This window comes from Pimephales promelas, chromosome 19 (assembly GCF_988280905.1).
Source record: "Pimephales promelas chromosome 19, fPimPro1.hap1.1, whole genome shotgun sequence".
Classification (NCBI taxonomy): Eukaryota; Metazoa; Chordata; class Actinopteri; order Cypriniformes; family Leuciscidae; genus Pimephales; species Pimephales promelas.
Window position 1 is genome coordinate 30,623,664 of NC_142787.1, and position 23,278 is coordinate 30,646,941.

The following is a 23,278-nucleotide window of genomic DNA, read 5'->3' on the forward strand; positions in this document are numbered from 1 at the left end:
ACTTCATATCTCACAATTTTGATTTTATATCACGCAATTCTGACTTTATATCTCGCAATTCTGACTTTATATCTCGCAATTCTGACTTAATATCTCGCATTTCGGACTTTATATCTCGCATTTCTGACTTTATATCTCGCATTTCGGACTTTATATCTCACAATTTTGATTTTATAACACTCAATTCTGACTTTACAACACGCAATTTCGACTTTATATCTCACACTTCTGACTTTATATCTCGCAATTCTGACTTTATATCACACAATTCTGACTTCATATCTCACAATTCTGACTTTACAACACGCAATTTCGACTTTATATCTCACACTTCTGACTTTATATCTCGCATTTCTGACTTTATATCACGCAATTCTGACTTTATATCTCGCAATTCTGATTTTACAACACGCAATTTCGACTTTATATCTTGCGACTTTTTATCTCACAATGCGAGATAAAATTCTTCTCAGAATTGCAATTACCTTTTTTATTTTTCATTCAGTGGCGTTAACAAGCTTCCATAGAAATGCATTTGTTTCTTATCCCACCTTCCTCCTGTGCCACGCAGAGACGGACAGACTGCAGCGATGTGAGGGCAGAAATGGATTGTTTGACCGATGGGTACGTACAGCGATTCTGAGAGCTTTCATTCGGCCCCCACTGGCTATCGTCTGGTTCAGGAGTGCATCTCTTGCTGTTTTTTTTTTCCTCTTTCCCGCGTTCATTTGGTGAGGCTCCAGCAAACGCAGAGGTGTTTCAATATCACAGGCATAAGGCAGATTTGGAGCGTGTAAGCACAATGTGCCGTGAATCGAATTACGCTGGTGCTGTGCTACACGTTCTGTGGTCAGATTAGCATGGTGTTTGCAGAAGCCAGTGGATGTCACAAAGACTGTCTGTTATTACAGTGAAAGCAAATCAGCAAAGTGTCATTAAAAGCAATCCCACGAGCACCTAATGGGGGGAAAGATACACCCGTAGTTTCTGGAGCACGAATGCAATTTAACAGCATGTCAAGGTGACCAAGCGCACACTCGGTAGGATTTTATTGCAGTGTTGTAAGTGAGACAACTTAAATAAAAGAGGAACACTAAACAAAGATGTGCGGCAATGTCAAGCGCTCAATGGTACCGTGGGGAAACTAGCTTAACTGCTTTAGAGAATTTGCATGTTTTACTAAATACCCATTGATAAATACGTTTAAAACTCCCTCTGAGAAAATTTGCAATGTTTTACAGAATAAATGACAAGAATAGTTCACCACCAGGGGGTTTAAAACCATAAAACTCACAAAAGCAAGCATGGTTATAATGGAGGAAAGCTCATGTCTGTGGGCTAATTTTGATCTCAAAACAATCATTGTTCAATCCACTGCTTCTGAAAGCAATAAAAGTTTAAGACTGAATCAAAACTAACTTGGTTAAGGTTATCTGCACTTACTGTGTGTAAATGACACTTTTTCAGAGCAAGAATGTAAACGAGATTATGGACAAGGGTCAGTGTCATATAAGCGTATCTATATGTTGAATTCATATGGTTTGGGAAAACGTAATTATTTCACAGCTCTATATAAAGTTGGATATGTTATTCAACTTCATCCGGGATACATAAAGTATACTCACATAAAGTGATTGAAAAAAAAAAAAAAAAAGCGTGTGTATATATACATATACATATATATACATATACAGTATATGAAGAGTTCAGATGCAAAAGCCTCTAAATGCCATTTGAAATTTTCTTCTTTAATGATGATTTTTATCAAACTTGTATATTTAAGTTCAGTAATTTCACTTAAATAACAATTAATAGGTTATTATCATTGCCATTTAAGTGAAATTACTGAACTTAAATATACAAGTTAGGTAAAAATCATCATTATAGAGGAAAATTTCAAATGGCATTTAGAGGCTTTTGCATCGGAACTCTTCATATATATAATTTTTTTTCTTACACTATTACACTGTAAAAAAAGAATATGCTTTATCTAATCAATAAAATTGTGGCAACAGATTACAAGCAATATTAATTATTAAATTGAACAAATTAGAATTGAGTAATCTAATTAATTCTAATTTGTACAATTTAATCAATAATATTGCTTGTAATATGTTGCCACAATTTTATTGATTAGATAAAGCATATTATTTTTTTCAGTGTATAAATGTGATAATTATTCATTAATTAATTGCAAAGGTTAATTTATTGCAAAAGTAGCATCACATGACAGTTGACAACCTTGTCTAACCTTGCCTTTTCATAAAAAGGTAAATGTATATCTACACTGTAAAAAAAAAATATATATATATATATATATATATATATATATTGTTGGTTTAATTTAAAAAATAAGTAACCTGGTTGCCTAAAATTTTAAGTTCATTGAAATTGAAAAAAATAGTTAATATTTTGAGTTTCTGGTGATTAAAGTAATCTCCTTCATTGTATTATGTTATATGAACTACATAAATTGTCTAAGTTGATTTGACAAAAGAAAAAATGTGATTACAAATCATGAAAAGATTTTTTCACAGTGTAAAAATTACTAGTCTTACTGACTATGACAGGTCTTCAGATTCATTTATACGTGTGTTTTTCTTTCACATGACTTTGATATGTTAGTCAAGTCTTCAAATATTATATAAGCAGTTTTGTTTTAAAACAAAATAAAAAATAAAGTCCAATAACCATGACCGCATTTTTGACCGAGATCAAATGTACAATTGTATTATTTGTTTTTGAAGAACCTATGATCATGAATGTTGGGGCACATGTCGTCCTCAATGTCTATGGTGGTTTATTTGACATCAAAGCTTACTGAAAATGCATTGTTGTATGCTGATCACTTGAAGAATCACCTTATCTTTTGTGGTCCATCACATCCTGGATCTCAGCTGGTGAACACAGGATGGGCCGGCACGATCTCATCATCAGAGAGCAGTACGCAACCTGCCAATAAAGACAAGATGACATGAAAAAGTGGAAAGGAGATGCACTTTGTAATGGACAACATTGAGACATGAAAGACTACGTGTGAGCCAAGCGTTCTTCCCTGGACCAATTTACATATTTTTACAGTGCAGCTTTTTTTATTTATTTTTTTAAATCTGAATAGTTTATTCAAATAAAGGGGAGCTTTTAATGTCCACCTCTGACAAACGGCATTCAATAAAAGGAGCATACGCTCGTGTGGGGCGAGATGGGCCTCTGCCAAATATTTTTGAAATGGCCTGTGCTGGAGCAATCTGAAGATTAAAAACATCTCTTGAATTACAATGACACATCACAAAATAAAATTAATGCACTATTTTCATTATAAGGATTGAGCCCCGGAGTGTTTGACCATCCATTAGTTGAAGGGGGAAGGGACGACACCATGATACTACAATGATTCTGGTGTCAAAGGCCTTTTAGGCAAATATATAGCATCTCACTCCATGTCCTCAGTAGTGCCAAAGAACATTAATATTAATAATAATTACAGTACAACAACCCCAAAATAATTTACACCATTAAAAAAGAAAGGAAGAAGAAAATCACCTGAATCTGGTTGTGTCACGCTAATGGACATTTACACCATAAATAGATGGTGAGAAAAGAATTAATATAGTGGATTAAATTATTTTTATCTGTGTTATTCTATATAGGCTAAGCTAAGTGACTTGAGAAAATACAAGTCAAATGTCTGTAAAAAAAAAAAAAAAAAAAAACTTTACTTTTGTCTATGAGCTGTTGTGTATAAACTTATTACAACAGAGAAAGACAGGTCAACTCTGTCCATTTCAGCCATTTTAAAAGGTAGCAATATTTTTTAAGAGTTAAATTAATTAATTTGTATAGGTTTAGTTTAAGTTAATGTTTGTTTTTTTGCGTAGACATTACTGAGGCAGAACGGTGTGACAGTAAACGGAATTATCAAGTGATTCAGACAAATGCCTTGCCTTTTAGCCTATCGCTGTTTTGTTTTTTGTTTTTTTTCGGGTATAAAGGCATTATATTACAGATAGATGCGACATAAAGACGTATTATTAACCGAAAACTCTGCATACTACCGATAACATTTTTTTTTTTACTTGACTGAGATCTCGTCTCTTATCGCGAGCTTTGGCGCCACCGTGTGGATACTCTGAAGACCCGCACTTTATAATGAGGTCAAAATAGTCGACGTGTAGTTCATTTAGCCTGCGTGTGAAATTCAGTACATTTTATTGGGTGTTTATCTATTTGTATATAGACTAGTTATTGTACACTACAACTTTTAATTCGAACAAGAAAAAAAGAAGTACACGCCTATATCTAAATGTAATCTGTAAAGACTTCACAATGTTTTTATGCTTATTGCTCTCTTACCAACATTTTATGCTCATTCGCACATATTTTAAAAGACTATTACACTCACCTTTCATCTAAAACCAATCAATATAGGCTATGCCTAAGCTATAGCCTAAACACGACTTGTTTTAAAGCTATTTTGACCACGTCTTTCCTGCACATCAGCATAACAAAAGAGACACTATAATATTATTGACAAAACTAATCAATAAGAGAAACCATCAATTGTGATTTAAGGTTCAGGAAAATAACTCTGCTATAAAAACTGGTTCTAGACAGTACTAAATTAGGGTTCTTCAGCTTTCAACCATAGCAGAACCCATTTTGGTGCTAAAGATCCATGCTTTGAAAGTGCTAGGACCTTAATGGTGTTATAAATACCCTTTTGAATAACGGTTTATTTTCATTAATATAGTTATATAGATAATATTGGTATTATGAACAATATTTAATATGAATATAATTTTTACCCCTCTCATAATAACATAAAAAACAGCAACAGCGTGTTGTCAGCAGTTACTTTTATTTTTTTTATGTTAAAGTAGCAAAAGAGTGCCAACATATTAGCTGAATGCATTAATAAAGAACAATAGACATTGACCATGAATAAATACATGAAGTAACAACAAACTAAAACAGAAAAAAGTCGTCATGAAGACCACATTCCAATGCAATATCTTCACAATCCTCTGGTGTCTGTGAAGTCCATCATTTTGGTGTAATTGTGATCCTCTTGTTTATGTAAAAATAATTAAGTTTATGAAGGTCACAAGTGGCAAAAACGGACAGTATGTGTGAACCCTTTACAATGTTAAAAGGAAAAAGTGACTTAAAAAGTGATGTGACTGCTTTAATGGTTGTGAGTGTGTGTGTGTGGGGGGGGGGGGGGTGTAGAATATTATATAGAATAAATTCCTTGAATATAAAAATTTTATTATATTCAATTGTAATAATATGGATCATAAATTCAATATAACTGTCACTTAGTGGAAAAGAGAAGTGAAGGGTTCATTTTAGGTTCTTTTTAAATCTGTAACCTTAAATAACTTTTTAATTACATTCTTTTACAAATAAAGGCGATTGATTAAATAAATAAAATAGGCTTATTTTACCACAAAGGCACAATAGGCCAATATATTTTTCCAAAACGTATATTTTTCTTACAATATTTATACAGTAAAGTCTTTTTAAACTCGATAGAATTTATTAGAGCGTGGCAAGTTAACTTGCAGATAACAGTTTGTAAAAGGTTATAGCCTTACAGTTAACTAGCAGTTGGTAAAAAGCCTACCTTGAACTAACTTTTCTGTTTTTAGGCCTACTTCCAGTTTTTACAGGGTGTTTAGGTCACAAGGTCCATGTTAGAGATGAAACGGTGTGAACATTTAATAGCATTTAATAATATTAATAGCATTTAATATTAATATTTACCTCATGCACCAGAGAAACGTGGGCGCCGTCATCTTTGGAATAGTGTCTTTGAACTTCCGTTTTTGCGGTGAAGTGGATTTATTTACTTATTGTAGATTTAACAAAAGTTATCATGAGCATTGTAATATTTATCATAAGCATTGTAAAGGAGATGTCTTAACAAATGTCGACCGGGAATTTTTTTACGAGCAGTTCATAGTACCTTTGCAAGATCGTTGTGAATACAGACCGGAAGTCAAAAGACAACGCGCGCAGTGCTGAAAAGGGGCGGGGCTACAGAAATAAAATGCAAAATGCCATGGCAAAATGCAAAGTTGTCTCCTTTTTCTGTCTTTTATCTCTTTTATCTTTTGCCTGTAATGACAATTTTTTTTAATGTTTTCTATATTTTCTTACTTCTGTTTTGACCAAGAATCGAGGTCAATATTATCACTGTAATAAAAACTGTTTTAAAAAATAAAAACTGTAGCCTACTATTACACCACTAAAGCATTAACTTTTACATTAATTTTTATATAGAAAACCAACAAACAACAAATAAAATGAGCAGCACTATGAATTTGGTTTTCATTAAAAAAAAAAAAAAAATGATCGTAACTATGACGGCCGGACTTCTTTTTTTTTTTTTTTAAGTTAGCGAAGTTATAACAAAAAAGTTTTTTATAAAATGATAAACCTAACTTTTCAGCCTTAAACCATTTTTAAGAAAAGGAATGTGTCAAATTTATAAAGTAGCCTACAGTTAATTAGCCTAGTAGCTATAATTGGTCCGTAAATCTTATCCAAATCTATATTTTATAATGCACATTAGCTTGTTTTTCATTAACTGGTCGATTTACATTTAAAAGAACAAACAAACAAACAAAAAAGTCTGAAACGCGGTAGGCAGGCTGAATTAACCGACAGTAGATGGCGCTTATGGAAAAAAAAAAGAAATAGTTCAATAGTTCAGCAAAATGTAATTTAATTAGTTACAATATGCATTAAACGGAGGATTGGATGAAAACATAGACTGTAAAAAAAATAATGATGAAAAGAAAAAAAGCATCAATACGTTTCTGAAAACAGGCGTTCAATTAAAAATAAAATACATCCATAGGCTACAATTAATTCACACGTGCAATTTCCCTTAGCACGTGTGAGACTGTTGCTAAGTTTGCCGCACAGTATTTACTGGGACGTGATCAAAATGCGGTAATCATATATAGGCCTATTCTTAAGGATAAATAAAATATGAAACGATTTTATTTTGGTTTATCGTCAAAACGATAACAGTATAGGCTATTATGAATATAGTCCATGTTTATCGTCTAAGACAATTCGAACCTTTTATCTTGCAATTCGTACTTAACACGCAATTGCAAGTTTATATCTTTATATGCTAAACTGTAGGCTATATTGCAAAGGCGTAGGTTTGATTTTGAAATTGGTGGGGACGGGGACATCATTATAGGCAACATATAGGCTATTTTAAGTTTTGGTCGAAATTATAGCTAGGGATATACCAGTGACACTGAATATTATAAGGGACACGTCCCATAGCGTACTCGCAATTCTGACTTTCCCCTCAGATAGATAACCATAAACTAACCTTGTAACAGCTACATACAAAAAAAAACCCTTGTCTGTTAAGACATTATTCAAATATCTTATTTTTAAAGTCATTTTCATCCATTCATATTTTTTGTTGTGTTGTACTGAATTGTATTTTTATTGAAACTGTTGAGTAGAGAACCTACCTGTTGAAGGCTGAGGGAGTATCACCAAACTCCACTGAAATTAAAAATAGACTGTATGAATTATAAAAGTGTGGGGCCTTGCGAGTGTTAGCAGACATCCCCAGTGTCACAGTGCTATTTTAACTGTTTGCTAAAATCTCTCGTTTCTGCTGTCGAAACCAACACTCCTGAAACCACCATCGAAGATTTTTAAATGGAAAGTCGCGCCAAACGACAGTGATGCGCTGCAATCAGGCTTCATTTGCAGCACCTGTTTCATTCCCAAGCCGAAAGGAAACTTTCGACCTTCACCGTTTTTTTCGTTTTTAGTCGGAAAGCCGTGAAGCTCTGTATATGTATTGTTTTTTATTTATGATTTCTTGAAGATGCAGAAACCCTTGAAGAAATATTTTGTAAACATGGACGAGTATCTGGCCAGCATCGGGCTCTACCGAAAAATGATGGCGAGAGACGCGTCCTGTCTGTTTCGAGCTGTTTCTGAGCAGGTAATTTCCATAAATATACCTTAAAATAAGCTCAAATGGTAAATTTTTTGTGTCATAGTCAAAGGTTGTTAAAAAAATGCTTTTAATTGGCTACTTTAAAACCGTGTATGCTGTATGGCTGTTAAAACGCTGTTACCTCTTCACTTGTCTGTTCTTTGTGTGTGTGTGACAATATGCTGCTTAACTGATGTTTTTATTTTGTCATAAGCTTTACTTCTCCCAGAATTACCATCAAAGAATAAGAAAACAGTGTGCCAACTTCATGAGGGCAAACAGATGTAACTTTGAACCTGTGAGTGAATTCAGACTACATCAATGAAACCTTAGTAGGCCTGCAAACTGTCATTACATTTATTTTAAACCTTTATAACATGTTGTCTTATTGTGTTTACCTTGTGTTTCAGTTTGTTCAAGGATCTTTTGAGAAGTATTTGGAGCGCTTGGAAGACCCCACGGTTTGCATTCAGGGTCTTTCCATCTTCAAAAAATATTAACATTGCATATTATGCGTGCATGATTGTAATGTAACGTACTGTCTTGTAATATCCCAAATTTCATAGGAAACCACAGGACAAGTGGAAATAAAAGCGTTGTCTTTAGTGTACAGGTATGCTTTGCATCTACTTTTTCTTAATCCAGTGTGTGTTTTGTTTTTGTGAAAACAACACTTTTTTTTGTTCACCCCAAAAAGAAATGGTTCACCCAAAAGTTAAAAAGTGTCATTACTCGCTTTCATGTAATTTCAAACCCAGTATTTTTCTTCTGTGGCGCATAAAAGGTACATTTCTGAAGGAATGACACCTAGCCTAGTTCATTAAAGTAGTCTATAAGTCATGCAATAGTTTTGTGTGGTGAATACCATATGATTTTGGAAGATGTTGAATAAAGTGCTCAAGTTGTGTGCTCATCTGAATAATATCTGTTTTGATAATTTCATCTAAAATGTGTGATTTTGTTTTTTGGGCCCAAATTCTCATAAGATTGGTTTTCGGCACAGGCGGTGCTTTGTCATTTACAGGTATCCAGGTAAGCCGCCAACTGAGATTGCAGAGGAAGACAATTTGCCTAAGGTGAGGAATGCGTTCTCTGTTCACATTTAGAGTTTAGCTCCAATTCAGTTTCACTAATCTGGCCATGAACCAACTGTAGTTAGTGCCACGGAAAGCAGCATGCACTGTTAAGTTTGTGGCTATTTTTATTTATCATGAACCGAAGTTTTTCATTGAAGCTCTCATTGTACCCGGATGGGACCCCAGAAGTAACGTAGTGACCATCCAGTGATGGATGATTCTGTTTTTAATCCAACAGCACTAGTTATTTTAGTAATGGCCACAGACAGGGCCCAATTTATACTTCTGCATCAAATTCCCGTCGTAGGCTGTGTGTAGCACGGTCGTGTACCCTGACGTGCACCTCTCCAAAAATGTAAAAACGCATCAATTCTACGCAGACTCAAGCGTTGTGATTGGTCTGCTAGAACCCCTCCCTCGGGTTTCACATGCATTTGCTCATCAACGCGGAAGTATAAATGAAAACCAATTTTTAATGTTGGAAACAAAAAAATGCATCCTGAGACAAAACAATGTCAGTGACTCAGTGGCCGGGTGTTTAGAGAAACGGGTATTTCCCCCGCCTCCGTTTTCAATAATAACATCGTGCGCACACCCTCATAAATACGCCGTCGACTCGAGCGCCATCATAACTATTGGCGGCAGTGTAGGGATAAGGATAAAGCCATGCAAGCCTATCAGAATCGAAAAGAGAGAACCTAAAACTCCGTTTCTCCCAGTTGACACGACAACACACAACCGGCGTTTTCAGAAATCTCCTCTTTTTAGAAATAATCGTTTTCTGTGATTAAAAACGGGGTTTTCGTGTAAACGAGAGACCAAACCGCTGGGAAATGTCTGCGTTTTTTCTTCGTGTAAACGGGGCCTTATTTTAAGATGCATCAGTGCAAGTTGCTTTCAGTTAAAACGGCTGAAACATGCGGTCTAGCTTAAGTCTTGTCTGTAATAGAGTGTCGAAGATACGACGTCACTCTGTAGGCCAAAACGCGGAAGTGAGTTAGCATTTTAGCATTACGGTTCCCTCGCTCTAAAGCCTATGGGATTGTTGAATGGGTTTTTGCTAAATGGCCTGAAATAAGGTCTGTGGTGAACAAAGCCTCTAAATATTTTCACGTTTTGATCTATGACACAGAACACACAGTTATAACCTGCTTGTGTTTTTTAACTTTATTGTGTCTGATTGTGTTTTTTAAAATCTTTATATAGGCTTCAAAATGTATACACTTGGGATTAACTTGTAAAGATTATCTTGCTAGACAAAACCTTTGTTAAACACAGATCTTATTTTTTGCGATTTTTCAAAAGTCTATGGGGAAAATGCATTGCTTTTCGACCGAGGGAACCCATGCGCCGCTAGCTTCCGAGTTGTCCTACAAAGAGACGTCATCACTTCGGTACTCTATACTAGGGGAATATGCATCACTGGGTTTGAGGCTGTGATCAAATTTTGGTTGGCAGCATTCATGCAGATTCTGCTCTGCTTCAATCCACCAGTTTGTCTTCCTTTGAAATGTGAAGAAATAAGGCATTGCTTTGTTAATAAACACATTTATCATCTTGAATTCCACCCGACAGATTTTGCTGTGTTGCTCAAACAACGGCCATTATGACATTGTTTACCCCAAGAACTATCCAATGGATGCTGCACTGTGTCAGGGTGAGTTAGCAGTTCATCATGAACGATCACAAATGGTGAACATTTTGTTCTGGACTGTTGGATTGGATTGTAATTTTAATTGTATTTTTTTTTCAGCCTTGTTGTATGAACTGTTATACACTCGTGTTCTGGGAGTCGAGGAAGAAGAGCTGCAGGTGGCGCTGGAGGGATTCAAAGGAGGCGGACGACGATACAGAAACAGCCAGTCTATGTGCAGCGAGGACGCCGGCTACGACACCCCGGAAGACCGGCCTCAGAGGTCTTCTCTTGTTTCCTGACTCTTTCGTAGCACACTTTAAGGCTGTCTCCTGTCTTCCTTCATCTTTCTCTCTGTCTGTGTTCAAAATCGCCCCCATACCCCGTATATTTCGGGCACTACCATAGGGAACAGCCATTTGTACACTGTAAAAAAATATTGTTGGTTTAACTTAAAAAAGTAAGTAACCTGGTTGCCTGTTGATTTGAGCTGGAAAAAGTGAGTTAATACAATGAAGGAGATTAATTTAATCATCAGAAACTCAAAATAATAAGTTATCGCAACTAAATAAATTATTTAAGTTGATCTGACAAAAGAAAAAATGTTGTGATAACAAATCTTGGACCATCGAGTGCACTCATTTAATCCAATAATGCATCGCAATAAGTATACAACAGTTGCACACTCAACAGCTAGAGAATACCCATAATGCACTGAGTTACGCTGAATCATCCGTCCATCCATTTTCAAACCGCTGGTCCAGCGTGGCTACAGTTTTTAATTCATTATTAAATTGGTTAATTAATGTTTATGCAGAGTTTCCATGACTAAATCTAGAGCTGCCAAAGTTTTAAATGATTATTAAAATGGCAAGCACAAATTATGCAAAAGCTGCAGCCCTTGTCTGAATTCGCTCACTCATTTTCATTCACTCCCTCAAGTGGTCTAATGTTGGGTATAGGGGGTTATTATGAAAATAGCGCTTTATCTTTTTGATTATCTCACAAATACAAATTGGTTTCATTCTGGCAAAATGCTGACTGCTCACATGCCTTGCAAGTATAGATTGTAAAGAAATAGTACACCCAAAAATTGTAATTGTGTAATTTATCCATGTGATGTTTAGCAACACAAAAAGGAGATGTTAAGTAGAATGTCTGAGTTGCTCTTTACTATAAATATAAAATGAAAGTGACTGGGGATGACAAGCTCAAAGCAAATAACTGCTGCTCACTGTGTAAACGTTCTCACAAGAAAACCATTTAAACATGTAAATGCACTTTTCTTCTTGTTACTACTTTGGACAAACAATTCAAAGTAAAAAAAGTGGATTTTTATAGTTGGAAAAATGCCAGTTTATGTACTTTGCATGACTTGTTTCAGAGAAGAATGGGAGTCGAGTGGTCCGTGCCGCTCGGAAGACAAATCCAGAGCTGGAGCTGAGGACCAGAAGGTGGCTAAGCCCATAATTTAAAAGATAAAAGATTAAGATGTTAAACTTTCATCAGTTTTTGACATCCACTCTTTGTTCCAGGCCACAGAAGGTTCAGGGAAACTGGTTCTGCCGTACAAGGTACTAAAGGCTTTGGAGCCAGAGCTGTACCGCAACGTAGAGTTTGACGTGTGGCAAGACAGCCGCAAAGGTTGGTTGACTTTATTTCCCAGGTTAAACCATTCAATATCAATAGAAAGCACTGTGTTTTACTGAAAGTGGTGGGGGATGGATTGTTCTAAATGGGCTTCATGAAAATGTACATTACTAGAATGAATTTACCGGTAAATGCATAAATTTGTTGTTCACACAAGCAACAGCATTACAGCTTTTTGCCGGTAAGAAGCCATTCAGCTCCAAAACACTGGTCATGTCAGTCATCGAAAGTGATTTTTAAGTTGCGTTGTCTTCGTCCGCCCGCATGAAAAGTGCTTTAGTTTCACTGTTCACTTTGAAAAAAATGTTTACGTCTCAGTGAAAGGCATTAAAGGTGGGATCAGTAGTTTTTGAAAAGCACTTGAAAACTCTCAGTTTAATCGCATCCAAAATAAAAGTTTGTGTTTACATAATATATTTGTGTGTAGTGTGTATAATTTTATAATTTGTATATATAAATACCCACACATGCATGTATATATTTAAGAAAAATGTGTTATTAATATATCAAATATTTATATTTATATATAATATTAATTGTGAATAAATATATATAAAATATATACATGCATGTGTGGGTATTTATATATACAAATTAATTATACACACTACACAAACATGTATTATGTAAACACAAACTTTTATTTTGGATGCGATTAATCGTTGCCTATCCCTACCCGCAACACAATCTCTTACCGTTAATATTACAAGTAAAGACTGAAGCTGTTTTATGATTCACCCCAAATATCCTTGAGAATATGACCACATGCAAATTAAATGTATAATTTAGGAGCAGAATGGGTGGTTTGACTAAGCTAAATGATGCTATCTCTAACATGTATATCTTCCCTTTTCTTTCTTTTTTTTAAATGTGATGTGCTTTTGTGATAATCCTTTGTTATAGAGCTACAGAAGACTGATTACATGGTGTTTGCTGGCAGACAGTACTTTTTAGGAGATAAGTGTCAGGTGGGACAGGTCTAAGTGTTAACATTATTGCAAATTGGTTGTTACAAACCCCATTTCCCCACAGCCCCGTCATACTCATGTTTTTCCCTCCACCAGGTCCGCTTGGATCCAAAAGGGAAGTACTACAATGCTTTCATTCAAGAAGTAGGGAGTCACACCACTGCGGTGACCGTGTTCATCGAGGAGCTTGCGGAAAAGTAAGCTATGTGCTTTCTCACAGGCAAATGTCCCTGAGAATCTCTAAATATCTTCTTTAACTCCTCTAGGCACCTGGTTTCCTTGAGTAATCTGAAACCAGTGAACCCTGTGCCAGCCTGGAACATCACACCAAGCAGAAAGGGAAACTCCTACAACCATCCAGAGCAGTACACTGGAGAACTAGGTCTGCCTCTTTCCATCTTGACATAAACCAATACATCATAACCTGTCAGTGTCTTTGTCATGACAACTCGACATTAAATGAAGTTAATCTGTAATCTTTGACATTGGCTGTTATGAGGCATTATAACTGTGTCATGAATATTATTCGTGAGCTCAACTACAGTGGTACTAATTGAATTTGTCATTAAAAAGTTATAATGGCTTCACGACAGCCAATGTTAAAACCAACAACCTGACAGTTTAATGTAATGTTAACCAATAAAGCTAGTTTGATCATTAATCTGCTATGTCATGTTTATGACGGGTTGTGTTGTCTTAGTAATGTCAAGTTGTCATGACAAAGACACTGACAGGATATGATGCATTGGTTTGTCAAACAATGTCCTATTTGCATTAAAAATGTCATAACTGAGCGAATGACACTTAAAAACTTCCTTCATATGTCATGGTTATGAAGTTGTCATGATAGTCTAATCAATGCACACCCCGTCAAGTAAAGTGTTACCCAATTTTGTAATGATTTGGTGTAGTGACAACAATCAGGTTTTTTTTTCTTCTCTTTAAAGACCCCGAGATGCGCGGACGCCGAAGGTTCTTCAAGAAGCCTCGTGGTAAGGAGATGTTGATGGCAGTATCTTTCAGTCATCCTCAGCCTGGCTTACCTCCCCGCCTGCAGCCTGGGCCAGGAAACATTCATCCTGTCCATTCTCCAGGGGTGCACGGTCCCGCTCCGCCACCACCAGGCCTGGCCTATGAACACTACCGACCCCATCCTTCACCTAGACCACCGCGTGGGTACGGACCACCCAGGTTAGACGCTACTCTTTATGGTTCTTTGTTTATTGTTGCATCTTCTAACCAAGTCCTGTTCCTGGAGATCTACCTGATCCGACACACCTGTCTGTAATGTTCAAGTTGTTCTGTTCAAGTCCTCCTGGGAAGTTTGTACGTACGAGGTGGGAAGTCGTGTTTACGACGTGAGGTGCGTTCAAGTCAGTTTAGTCGGAGCGAAATGGCGGTGTACCTTCTTTTAATGAATTACACGAAAATACAGCAAGGTTTGTTAATTCTGCTAATAAAAAAATGAAGAACAAAGAATGCACATCAGGTGTGTTTCTTTTTATGTTTTTTTATTAGCTGTATGTAAACTCCATTATTAGGTATAATTTTGTGTAGAGAGCTTGCTTTATAAATTAAAAAGCCTTACAATGTCAATGAGTAAACATTGAAATTCAATTAAAATTTACCGTCAACAGACGTTGAATGAACGTTTCTCACTGACACGCCCCCAACTTGTACAGATCGGGGCTTAAAGAAAATCCCGAGCTCCCCACTGGTATTTACGACATTGTGGTGGCGTTCAAGTGCGTTCAACTCGTAATTATGATCTATATACGAGATGACTTGAATGCAATATTAGGCCCTGTTTACAGGAGAACGCTCGCGGGTGAAAACGTAAAAATATTTCATTGGATGTGCCTTTCGTTTACACGGCGACAAAAACGTAAAAAAGTGAAACCACTCACTAGAGTGGAAATCTTAAACGCTCCCGTCTAAAGGGTAAAAACACAAAAGTCTGCTTGACTGTGAAGGTTGTAGGCAGGCGTGTGGACTTGGTGTTGTTGTGTGGCAGTGCTTCACATCGCCACCTAGCTGCCTGGAGTGCATACTACATCGAATTTTACACACTTTTGCGTCACCATATGTACGCGGATTTCCCACCCATACCGCTCGTCTAAACGCAGAATAAAAAGTGATAACACAACGCCACTTTTGCGTTTTCTCTTCCGATCGTAACTAGCTGGTTCAGTTGTTTGATGAGGACTGGAGCTGAAGTTTGGAGGAAGGCAGATCTCCAAAAATAGGATTGGGCACCCCTGTTTTAACCATACATGTGCATCATAAGTCTTTCTCATTGTATGAATCTGTTTGTGTGTGGTTCTTTTGCCACACATCTGTTGTTGTCAGAAGTTCTGGCCGATTCCTGAACAGACACCATCTTATTGGACCAGACATGGCCTATTATCCTAGTCCTGGCAAGCGCTGCTACCAGAGTTTTGATAACTACTCTTTCAGGTCACGGTAGGAAAGCATTCACTTTAACATAGTGCTAAGATTGACATTCTACATCTCCCTCTCTGTGTAATTTCTTATATATATATATATATTATTATTGTTATTATATATATATATATATATATATACATGTATATATTTTTATTTATTTATATATATATATATATATATATATATATATATATATAAGAAGAAAAAAAAATATATATATATGTAATATTTTTTTATTTTAAGTTAACATACCAGATACAAATTTTGTATCTGGTATGTTAACTTAAAATAAAAAATATTGATCAAAAAAAAAATCAAATTGTACCTTTTTAAGTTTACCCCACAACCCGCCAAAACCACATTTGACAGCTTGTTGCATAGAAAACAGCAATGAAGACATTTTCGAAACGATTTTCCTTTTTAAATCAATTGATTGCGATTCTCCGAAAACTTTAATTCAACTGCTAGCAAAACGAGTTCAAATTGTGTATGTATAGAAGGAGTCGAAGGCAGATGCACTCTCTGAATAAAGAGTGTCTGAGTTGTGTTCCTGAGCCTGGAGAGGACACCCAAGACATGGAGGGAAGCATCACCTTCTATGAGATTGAGGAGACGGACGAGAGTGCCTTCTCCCCAATACCGGTAAGACACCGTTCTACTTTAGTAACAGCTGGGATTTTAAGTCCAGTCACACCTATAAAGATGTCTTTAGGTGCTGATTGTTTACAGCTTAACGGAAGTTACGCCCATAATTCACTTAAGTTATTGTCCTTGGTGTGAATGGGCCTTGATGCTAAGACGACTGTTCTGTCCATGTGTGTATCTGAAGGGTCAAGCAGTGTCCAGCCCCATGGTTCCAGGGGCCACTGCTTACTGGGTGCCAAGAGTTCCCAGTCCAATCCCTCCTTCAGGCAAACAGACCATGACATCATCAGAAGAGGACCCTGATGAGAGGAATACTGCTGGTGAAGGTACCGCCAAAACCTTGCCAGTGATTTGGTTCTGAATGCCCCATGGCTCTGTCAAAACTGCCTTGTTGTTTCTTGCGTTTCACCCGTGTCTTGAATATAGCCTTCGAATGCATATTGCGGCCCCTTTGCCTACTTCTATCGGAGCATAAGACATGCAGAGCGCAGATGAAGTTTGACGGATGTAGCAACAGTAACTAACGGGGGGGCGGGGCTTAGCCAAAGGTGCTAAGTGCTGTTTTGATTGGCCGCTCGCGAGGTTTTAACACATATGTTGTGTTATGATGAATGATGGTTAATTTGCACTGTTTGTCTGGACCAGGTGACTATTCAGAGGAGTACATCTATGCCGCCGCAGGTTAGTTCATTAACGGCTTGGATGCTAGAAAATTTCTTATAGAAAATAGGAAATGCTCTTGTCATTTATATCCTGTGTGTTCATGTTTCTGTATTGCAGAGGCAGGCTATCAGAATCCATCAGTGTATGCAGCGGCAGCAGAGTCTACCACCAATCTGGTACAGTCTTCTTCATCCGTCAAAGATGTCCACCAAAATGCTAATACTGTGGCTGACATGAGTCCCAATAACGGCTCTGCACAACGTTGTCCCATTCAGAGCACATCTACTCCATCGCTCCTAAACCAAACTGCATTTCCCCTTCATTTGAGAATATAGAAAATGGGACTGTCTTAGTCTTAGATTTGTTTCTGTCTTAAAATTCGAGTTTGAATGTATGGAGGCGTATTGCATTCACTTGAAGAAAAAAAAATCTACTCTGTTTTTCTGAATTAACGAGTTAATTTTTCATGAGAAAAAAGTTTTTGTTCTGTTTTTCTGAATAAATGAGTTAATTTTTCATGAGAAAAAAAAAATCTGTTTTTCTGAATTAATGAGTTAATTTTTCATGAGAAAAAAAATTCTGTTTTTCTGAATTAATGAGTTAGTTTTTCTTGAGAAAAAAAGTTTTTGCTGTTTTTCTGAATTAATGATTTAATTTTTCATGAGAAAATTTATGTTTGCTGTTTTTCTGAATTAACTCATTAATTCAGGAAAAACAGAGCAAAAAAAATTCCATTAAAAATTAACTCATTAATTCAGAAAAACAGCAAAAAAAAATTCTCATGAAAAATTAACTCGTTAATTCAGAAAAACAGAGCAAAAAAATTTTTTTTTTCATGAAAAATTAACTTGTTAATTCAGAAAAACAGAGCAAATTTTTTTTCTCATGAAAAATGAACTCGTTAATTCAGAAAAACAGAGCAAAAAAAAATTTTTTTTCATGAAAAATTAACTTGTTAATTCAGAAAAACAGAGCAAATTTTTTTTCTCATGAAAAATTAACTCGTTAATTCAGAAAAACAGAGTAGATTTTTTTTCTTCAGGTGAATGCAATACACCTCCGTATGAATGAGAGATGAGTGCTGATCAGATTGACTTTTAATGTGTCTTGCAGACCATTCAAGAAGGAAGTTCCCGTGCTGGGTCGCCACAAGAGGGTGTCGCCACCTACAGCTACTCGCAACAGGCATGCTTTTTCAGAAAAAATTTCATAAAATCGGTCCACAGTTGTGTTGATCGTCTTCGGGTGGGTGGGACATGTGCTTAATCTTTTCAGGTGGTTGTGAAGTCATCTGTCCTCTCCTCTTCTCAACAAATCAACTCTGCCCCGGCTGCAATCTTCACTTCAAACTCTTCCTCTTCATCCACCGGGAGCTCCCAGACCCCTCCAAACCCCCTGCCGCCCAACAGCATCCTGACCCCGGGACAGCCACCACCCCAGAGTGTTCTGGGCAGGCCGGGTATACACCTCTTCTGTGTTTTATTACAGAGTTGGAAAATATTAGCCAAGATGATGAATCAAGACACTCTTCCTCTGTATTTCCAGCCGTTCCGTGGTTCGTGAATGAGCTGGGAGAGCCAGTCGCCTTGGCACCTCCTCCACCCTACTCGTATGACCCCAATGGCAGTGACCTTCCAAGAGGTCAGAGGGAACCACTTCCTTGTTGAATTATATCCTGCATATGTTTAACATTGTTTTTACTGTTTTTTTTTCCCTCCCTAGATTACAAAGTGCTTCAGTACTACTACAATTTGGGGGTACAGGTGAGGGTTTTTATTTTTATTTAATCGCCACATTGTCAACTCCAGAGAACTATAGCTTATGTAATGTCTTATGGGCTGGGTAATAAATATCGATTTCTCGATTAATCGATTCTCATTTTTACGAACCGATATCGATTCTTAAATCTCAAGAATCGATTAGTCATCCTGTTTCATTTGAATGAATGGGACGTTGTATCGCGGCTGCGCGCATCCAAAAAAAATCGCAATAATCTTTGTTCTTTGTTACTATTGATATGAAACAAAGTCTTGATTTTCAAATTACGTCCATTTTCTTTAGAAATTCAAAAACATCAATAGTGTTTTGTCGCTGTGGCGTGAGATCGCTCTGGAGAAGCAGCAGCGCTGATCTCTCTTCCGGCTTAATAATACCAGTCACAGCGCCAAATAAACATGAATGAGCATCTGAAAGTGTGTTAAAGATAGAGTACAACTTATCGAAATCCGGATCATGTCACATTGATTCGCTCAATCAGCGTTTCAACCGTGGAAAGACGTCAGTTAAACAGCTTGTAATCAATGTCATGTATCGTCATATTTACCTCAGAAAACCCACATAAACTCGTTAGTCAGCTAGAAAAAATAACTCCAGAGAGGAGCATTTTCCTAAATATATACACCATATTACATATGCATTATAATCTTAACGTTCTTCAATATTTAATGCATATTTGAATAAATCTGGCAAGTTTTTACGACAGCCACCATTTAAAGGTTTATATTTCATATAATCTTATTATAAAAGTGTAATTTAAGTGTTTGTATAGCTACAAAACAGTTAATTATTACCTTCATATTAGGCTAATGAAGCCTATAGGCTACAACTAGACTCCTATAGTTTACAGCATTAGTTAAGAGATTTGATTCCCTTGAGAAAATTTGCCATTTATTGTAACTGATATCCAAAATAATCAATATTGAATTGAAATCGAATCGAATTGTGAAATTTGTCTCAATTCGCCTTATTCACTTGGCGGCCATTTTGAAAATGGAACGCTGCTGAGGGGTACACTCACCCGGAAGGATGCATGCAACGCAGCAGCACCAGCAATGAAAACTCGCAGTGCGGACCACCAATCATTCCTGTCTGCCCGAATTAACGATGCAAAATGTGAAGCAAAGTGCCAGTGACTGAAACATCCCCCGGGCTGTGTTAATTAAGGGATACAGTACCTGTATCGGAGGTTTTATCCACGACATTGAACGTAGGAATGGACGCCTTGCCAGTTTCTGCGAGCTTGCAGCAGCCAGAGGTAATTAACGTTAGTAAGCTAAGCTGTAATATGGAGTTGTTGACTGTGTAAGTTACTATGTTAGATACAATTGTACTTTATTGTTTAGATAGATACACATCCAGTAGCTTACATACACACACATGCATGTAAAACAATCAAATCACTCATTGATGTAAAAGGAAAGAGGATAAGTGATTTTAAGGTCTGACAGGGACTGATCCTGTTACACACTGACAATGATAAGCTGCTATGGTGACAATACAAGTTTACATATATGTATAGATTCATAAAGAATAAAAATAATGATGGTAATGGATTTGTATAGATTCTAATAGTACACACAGTCAACTTCCTACAAGCTCGCAGAAACTGGCAAGGCGTCCATTCTTACGTTCAATGTCGTGGATAAAACCTCCGATACAGGTACTGTATCCCTTAATTAACACAGCCCGGGGGATGTTTCAGTCACTGGCACATTGCTTCACATTTTGCATCGTTAATTCGGGCAGACAGGAATGATTGGTGGTCCGCACTGCGAGTTTTCATTGCTGGTGCTGCTGCGTCGCATGCATCCTTCCGGGTGAGTGTACCCCTCAGCGGCGTTCCATTTTCAAAATGGCCGCCAAGTGAATAAGGCGAATACCCAGCCCTAGTACACACCCTTGAATGGCTGACTCTACGAGTGTTTTTTGTATTTCTTCTAGTGGTATCAGCAGAGTTACTGGCACTCTGTGGTGCAAATGCAGCAGGTGTATCAGCAGCCGGCCGCAGACGCTCAGTATCAGCCGTACTCGAGCGCCGTTCCTACCGCTGACCACACGGTTCCCCAGGCCTACCCTGATCCTGTCCGCACGTGCCCCCATCCACAAGGAGACGTGCCCAGCAACGGTCAGTGTCCCTCTGTCCTCACCGCCACAAACCTCCACACTCTCAGCCTTGAGCTTTTCTATCGGTCTACTCTATCCTACACTGTACGCTCACACAAGGGTTGTTTTTGGCAGCCTGTTTTAGTCTAGTCTTTGTGTCATTTTAGTTCTCATTAGTTTTAGTCACATTCATACTCAAAAATACTCACACAATACTCATTTTTTTATAACACACACACTAACCACACTCTCACATCCATAACCAACACACCCATACAAATATTGTTGCATAATTTATCCAGTTGGCTCTATAGTATGCTGAACCAGAAAACAGCAATAAAGCGATATTTGTTTTATAGGCCAAACTTAAAAAAAAATGACACCATCTGATAAAAAATAGTACAAAATAAAAATTTGAAGCCTTGCCATCAGAATGAAAGCCTCTTAAGAAAGATTGCATAATTTTATAGTTAACTGAATCGGGGATTAAAAATGGCAGTTTTAATGGGTTTCAATGGGGACATTTTTCACCAAAAGGTGCTGAGAGGGAGTATTTTTTGTACCTAATGCAAAAAATTTTTTTTTTTTAGAAAATAACGGTGAAATAGTAAAACTCCAATAAAAATACACACCTGTGCCAAGTTTTTTGCAGTTAGCTTTAACACAGGCAAAGTGATCAAAAAAACAACACTGAAAAGGACAAAAATGTCCATAAGGATGCACAAGGGTTAAAAAAAGTTATTAGCCAGCATGCAAGGAGCCTATCTAATAAGGTGAACTAAGTTATTATTAGGATACAGCTGTATTTTCAAGGTTAGCACACTGTATTAGCTGGTAGTTAATATTGTTCTGCTGTTTTATTGTTGATAAGAAAGCGATCTAAATGTTTATTGTAGGAATGTTAGATGTCCCTCTAGTGGACAGAACGTGTAACCACAGGCTATAGTGGCATCGACGATCCATAAGAATGTGTAATGTCGTAAATATTAATAATAGGATGAATTTGAGCATTTAATATTCGAATATTACATAAAATACGGAATGAAATTCGAATAGTATTATAGAGGAATATTGACAGCCCTAACTCACACCCATGCCCTCCTCTCCTCAGGCGCCTCTCTGGCTATGGAAAGCCCTCCTACGGTGGTCCCCGGCACGGTCTTCTACCCCCTGGTGCAGGAGCAGTGCGGCCAGCAGCCCCTTCACCCCAGCTATGAGCCCTACGTGCCCGTGCTTTCCACAACATATCACTACCTCACTCCCTGGACTCACGGTGCTGGCCCGCATCCCCGCATCCACCATGCCACATACTGCCCCTCTTCCTCTCACTCCCCCGTCAACTACATCACCCAGACCCACCCCGGCCATATGCCACACTCACAGTTTGTCTAAGTATCGTTTACCAGCAGAATTGTTCTCGCTTGCGTTGTTCAGTTGTTAGTTCTGTATTGTTTTCACAGACGAATGGTTATTCAGGGATCCTGCAGTGTTACTCGGTACATGAATAGAAAGCCAGGACAGAGTAGATGTGCTTTTGCCACCCCGCACGTCCTCTCCCATCATTTCACCGATTTAATAAGCATATATTGGATTCCCCCATTCAATTATTTGTGGATTTTAAAAAGTGACTTGATTCTAAATGTAATTAGAATTCACTTCTCATTTGTTTTTACAAATGTTTGCACGCTTCCGGAATGTAGTCGTTTAGCAACACACCAGGAGTTCAATCCTTAGGAAACCATTGTCTGTATGTTTTTTCTATGTAAAAAGAAAAAAAAAATCACTTATTGTAGCTGCACAAATAAAAGATTCTAAATCAAGTTGTTTCCAAATCCATTTTAAGGTGAAGATGAAATAAAATGTATGCACACACTGCTGAACTACTATACATTAAATAGTATTTTATATCGAATTAAATCAATTTTTATTTTTGATGCATTACATTGATAAAAAATGACTGACTTTTACTTTTTTCAAAATGCATTTTTTCCATATTAGAGCGGCGATCGGTGTTTGACATCATTAGAGCGATTGTGCTTTCGAATCACGCTCGCTGTACTTCGATGTCGTACACCGATGCACAGCATCAAGTCGAACACACCTATCGATTTCTGAAGGATCGTGTGACACTGAAGACTGGAGTAACTCAGCTTTGCCTTCAAAAGAATAAATTAAAAATTTTAATTATATTCTGGTAAAATGGAAATGTTATTTTAAATTGCAAGAATATTTCACAATTATTATTTTTACTGAATTGATCAAACAAATGCGGTCTTAGTGGGTATAAGGGAATTTTAAAAAAATAAATAAATAACTTGAACCCCAAACA

At 37.0% G+C, this 23,278-nt stretch overlaps 1 protein-coding gene and 1 long non-coding RNA gene across 8 annotated transcripts in view; one reads left to right on the plus strand and one right to left on the minus strand.

Annotated features, from left to right (window-relative positions):
• The window catches only part of LOC120482269 (uncharacterized), a 191,894-nt gene extending 184,225 nt beyond the window's left edge, over positions 1 to 7,669 (minus strand). The window contains exons 1-2 of the long non-coding RNA XR_005623437.2: positions 7,506 to 7,669; positions 2,862 to 2,952 (exon numbers count right to left, since the gene is read on the minus strand). This is a non-coding gene — a long non-coding RNA (uncharacterized LOC120482269). The remainder of the gene's footprint in view (positions 1 to 2,861; positions 2,953 to 7,505) is intronic.
• On the plus strand, positions 7,656 to 22,769 carry alg13 (ALG13 UDP-N-acetylglucosaminyltransferase subunit). Of its 7 annotated transcripts, none has more exons than XM_039676395.2 (25): positions 7,656 to 7,990; positions 8,199 to 8,282; positions 8,395 to 8,445; positions 8,551 to 8,597; positions 8,988 to 9,060; positions 10,636 to 10,717; positions 10,814 to 10,976; positions 12,078 to 12,147; positions 12,229 to 12,337; positions 13,247 to 13,311; positions 13,408 to 13,508; positions 13,578 to 13,693; positions 14,259 to 14,303; positions 14,406 to 14,502; positions 15,661 to 15,774; positions 16,257 to 16,401; positions 16,589 to 16,730; positions 17,050 to 17,085; positions 17,185 to 17,243; positions 18,181 to 18,252; positions 18,343 to 18,526; positions 18,613 to 18,708; positions 18,790 to 18,830; positions 20,788 to 20,971; positions 22,061 to 22,769. In XM_039676395.2, exons 1-25 carry the CDS (start codon positions 7,871 to 7,873, stop codon positions 22,339 to 22,341), a joined length of 2,577 nt encoding a protein of 858 aa, XP_039532329.2. In that variant the 5' UTR covers positions 7,656 to 7,870; the 3' UTR covers positions 22,342 to 22,769. The 7 variants fall into 7 exon arrangements, with proteins under 7 accessions (XP_039532329.2, XP_039532330.2, XP_039532331.2 ...); XM_039676396.2 differs by having other exon boundaries at positions 15,664 to 15,774; XM_039676397.2 differs by having other exon boundaries at positions 15,664 to 15,774; positions 16,260 to 16,401.
• Positions 22,770 to 23,278: the final 509 nt, after the last annotated feature.

What these genes read in the sequence shown, in the direction of transcription:
- alg13 (XM_039676391.2), top strand. Translation starts at nt 7,871, where the DNA reads ATGCAGAAACCCTTGAAGAAATATTTTGTAAACATGGACGAGTATCTG. An exon ending in GCAGTACACTGGAGAACTAG is followed by an intron (nt 13,694 to 14,258) that starts GTCTGCCTCTTT and finishes TTCTCTTTAAAG; the next exon opens with ACCCCGAGATGCGCGGACGC. An exon ending in CAGAGTCTACCACCAATCTG is followed by an intron (nt 17,244 to 18,180) that starts GTACAGTCTTCT and finishes TGTGTCTTGCAG; the next exon opens with ACCATTCAAGAAGGAAGTTC.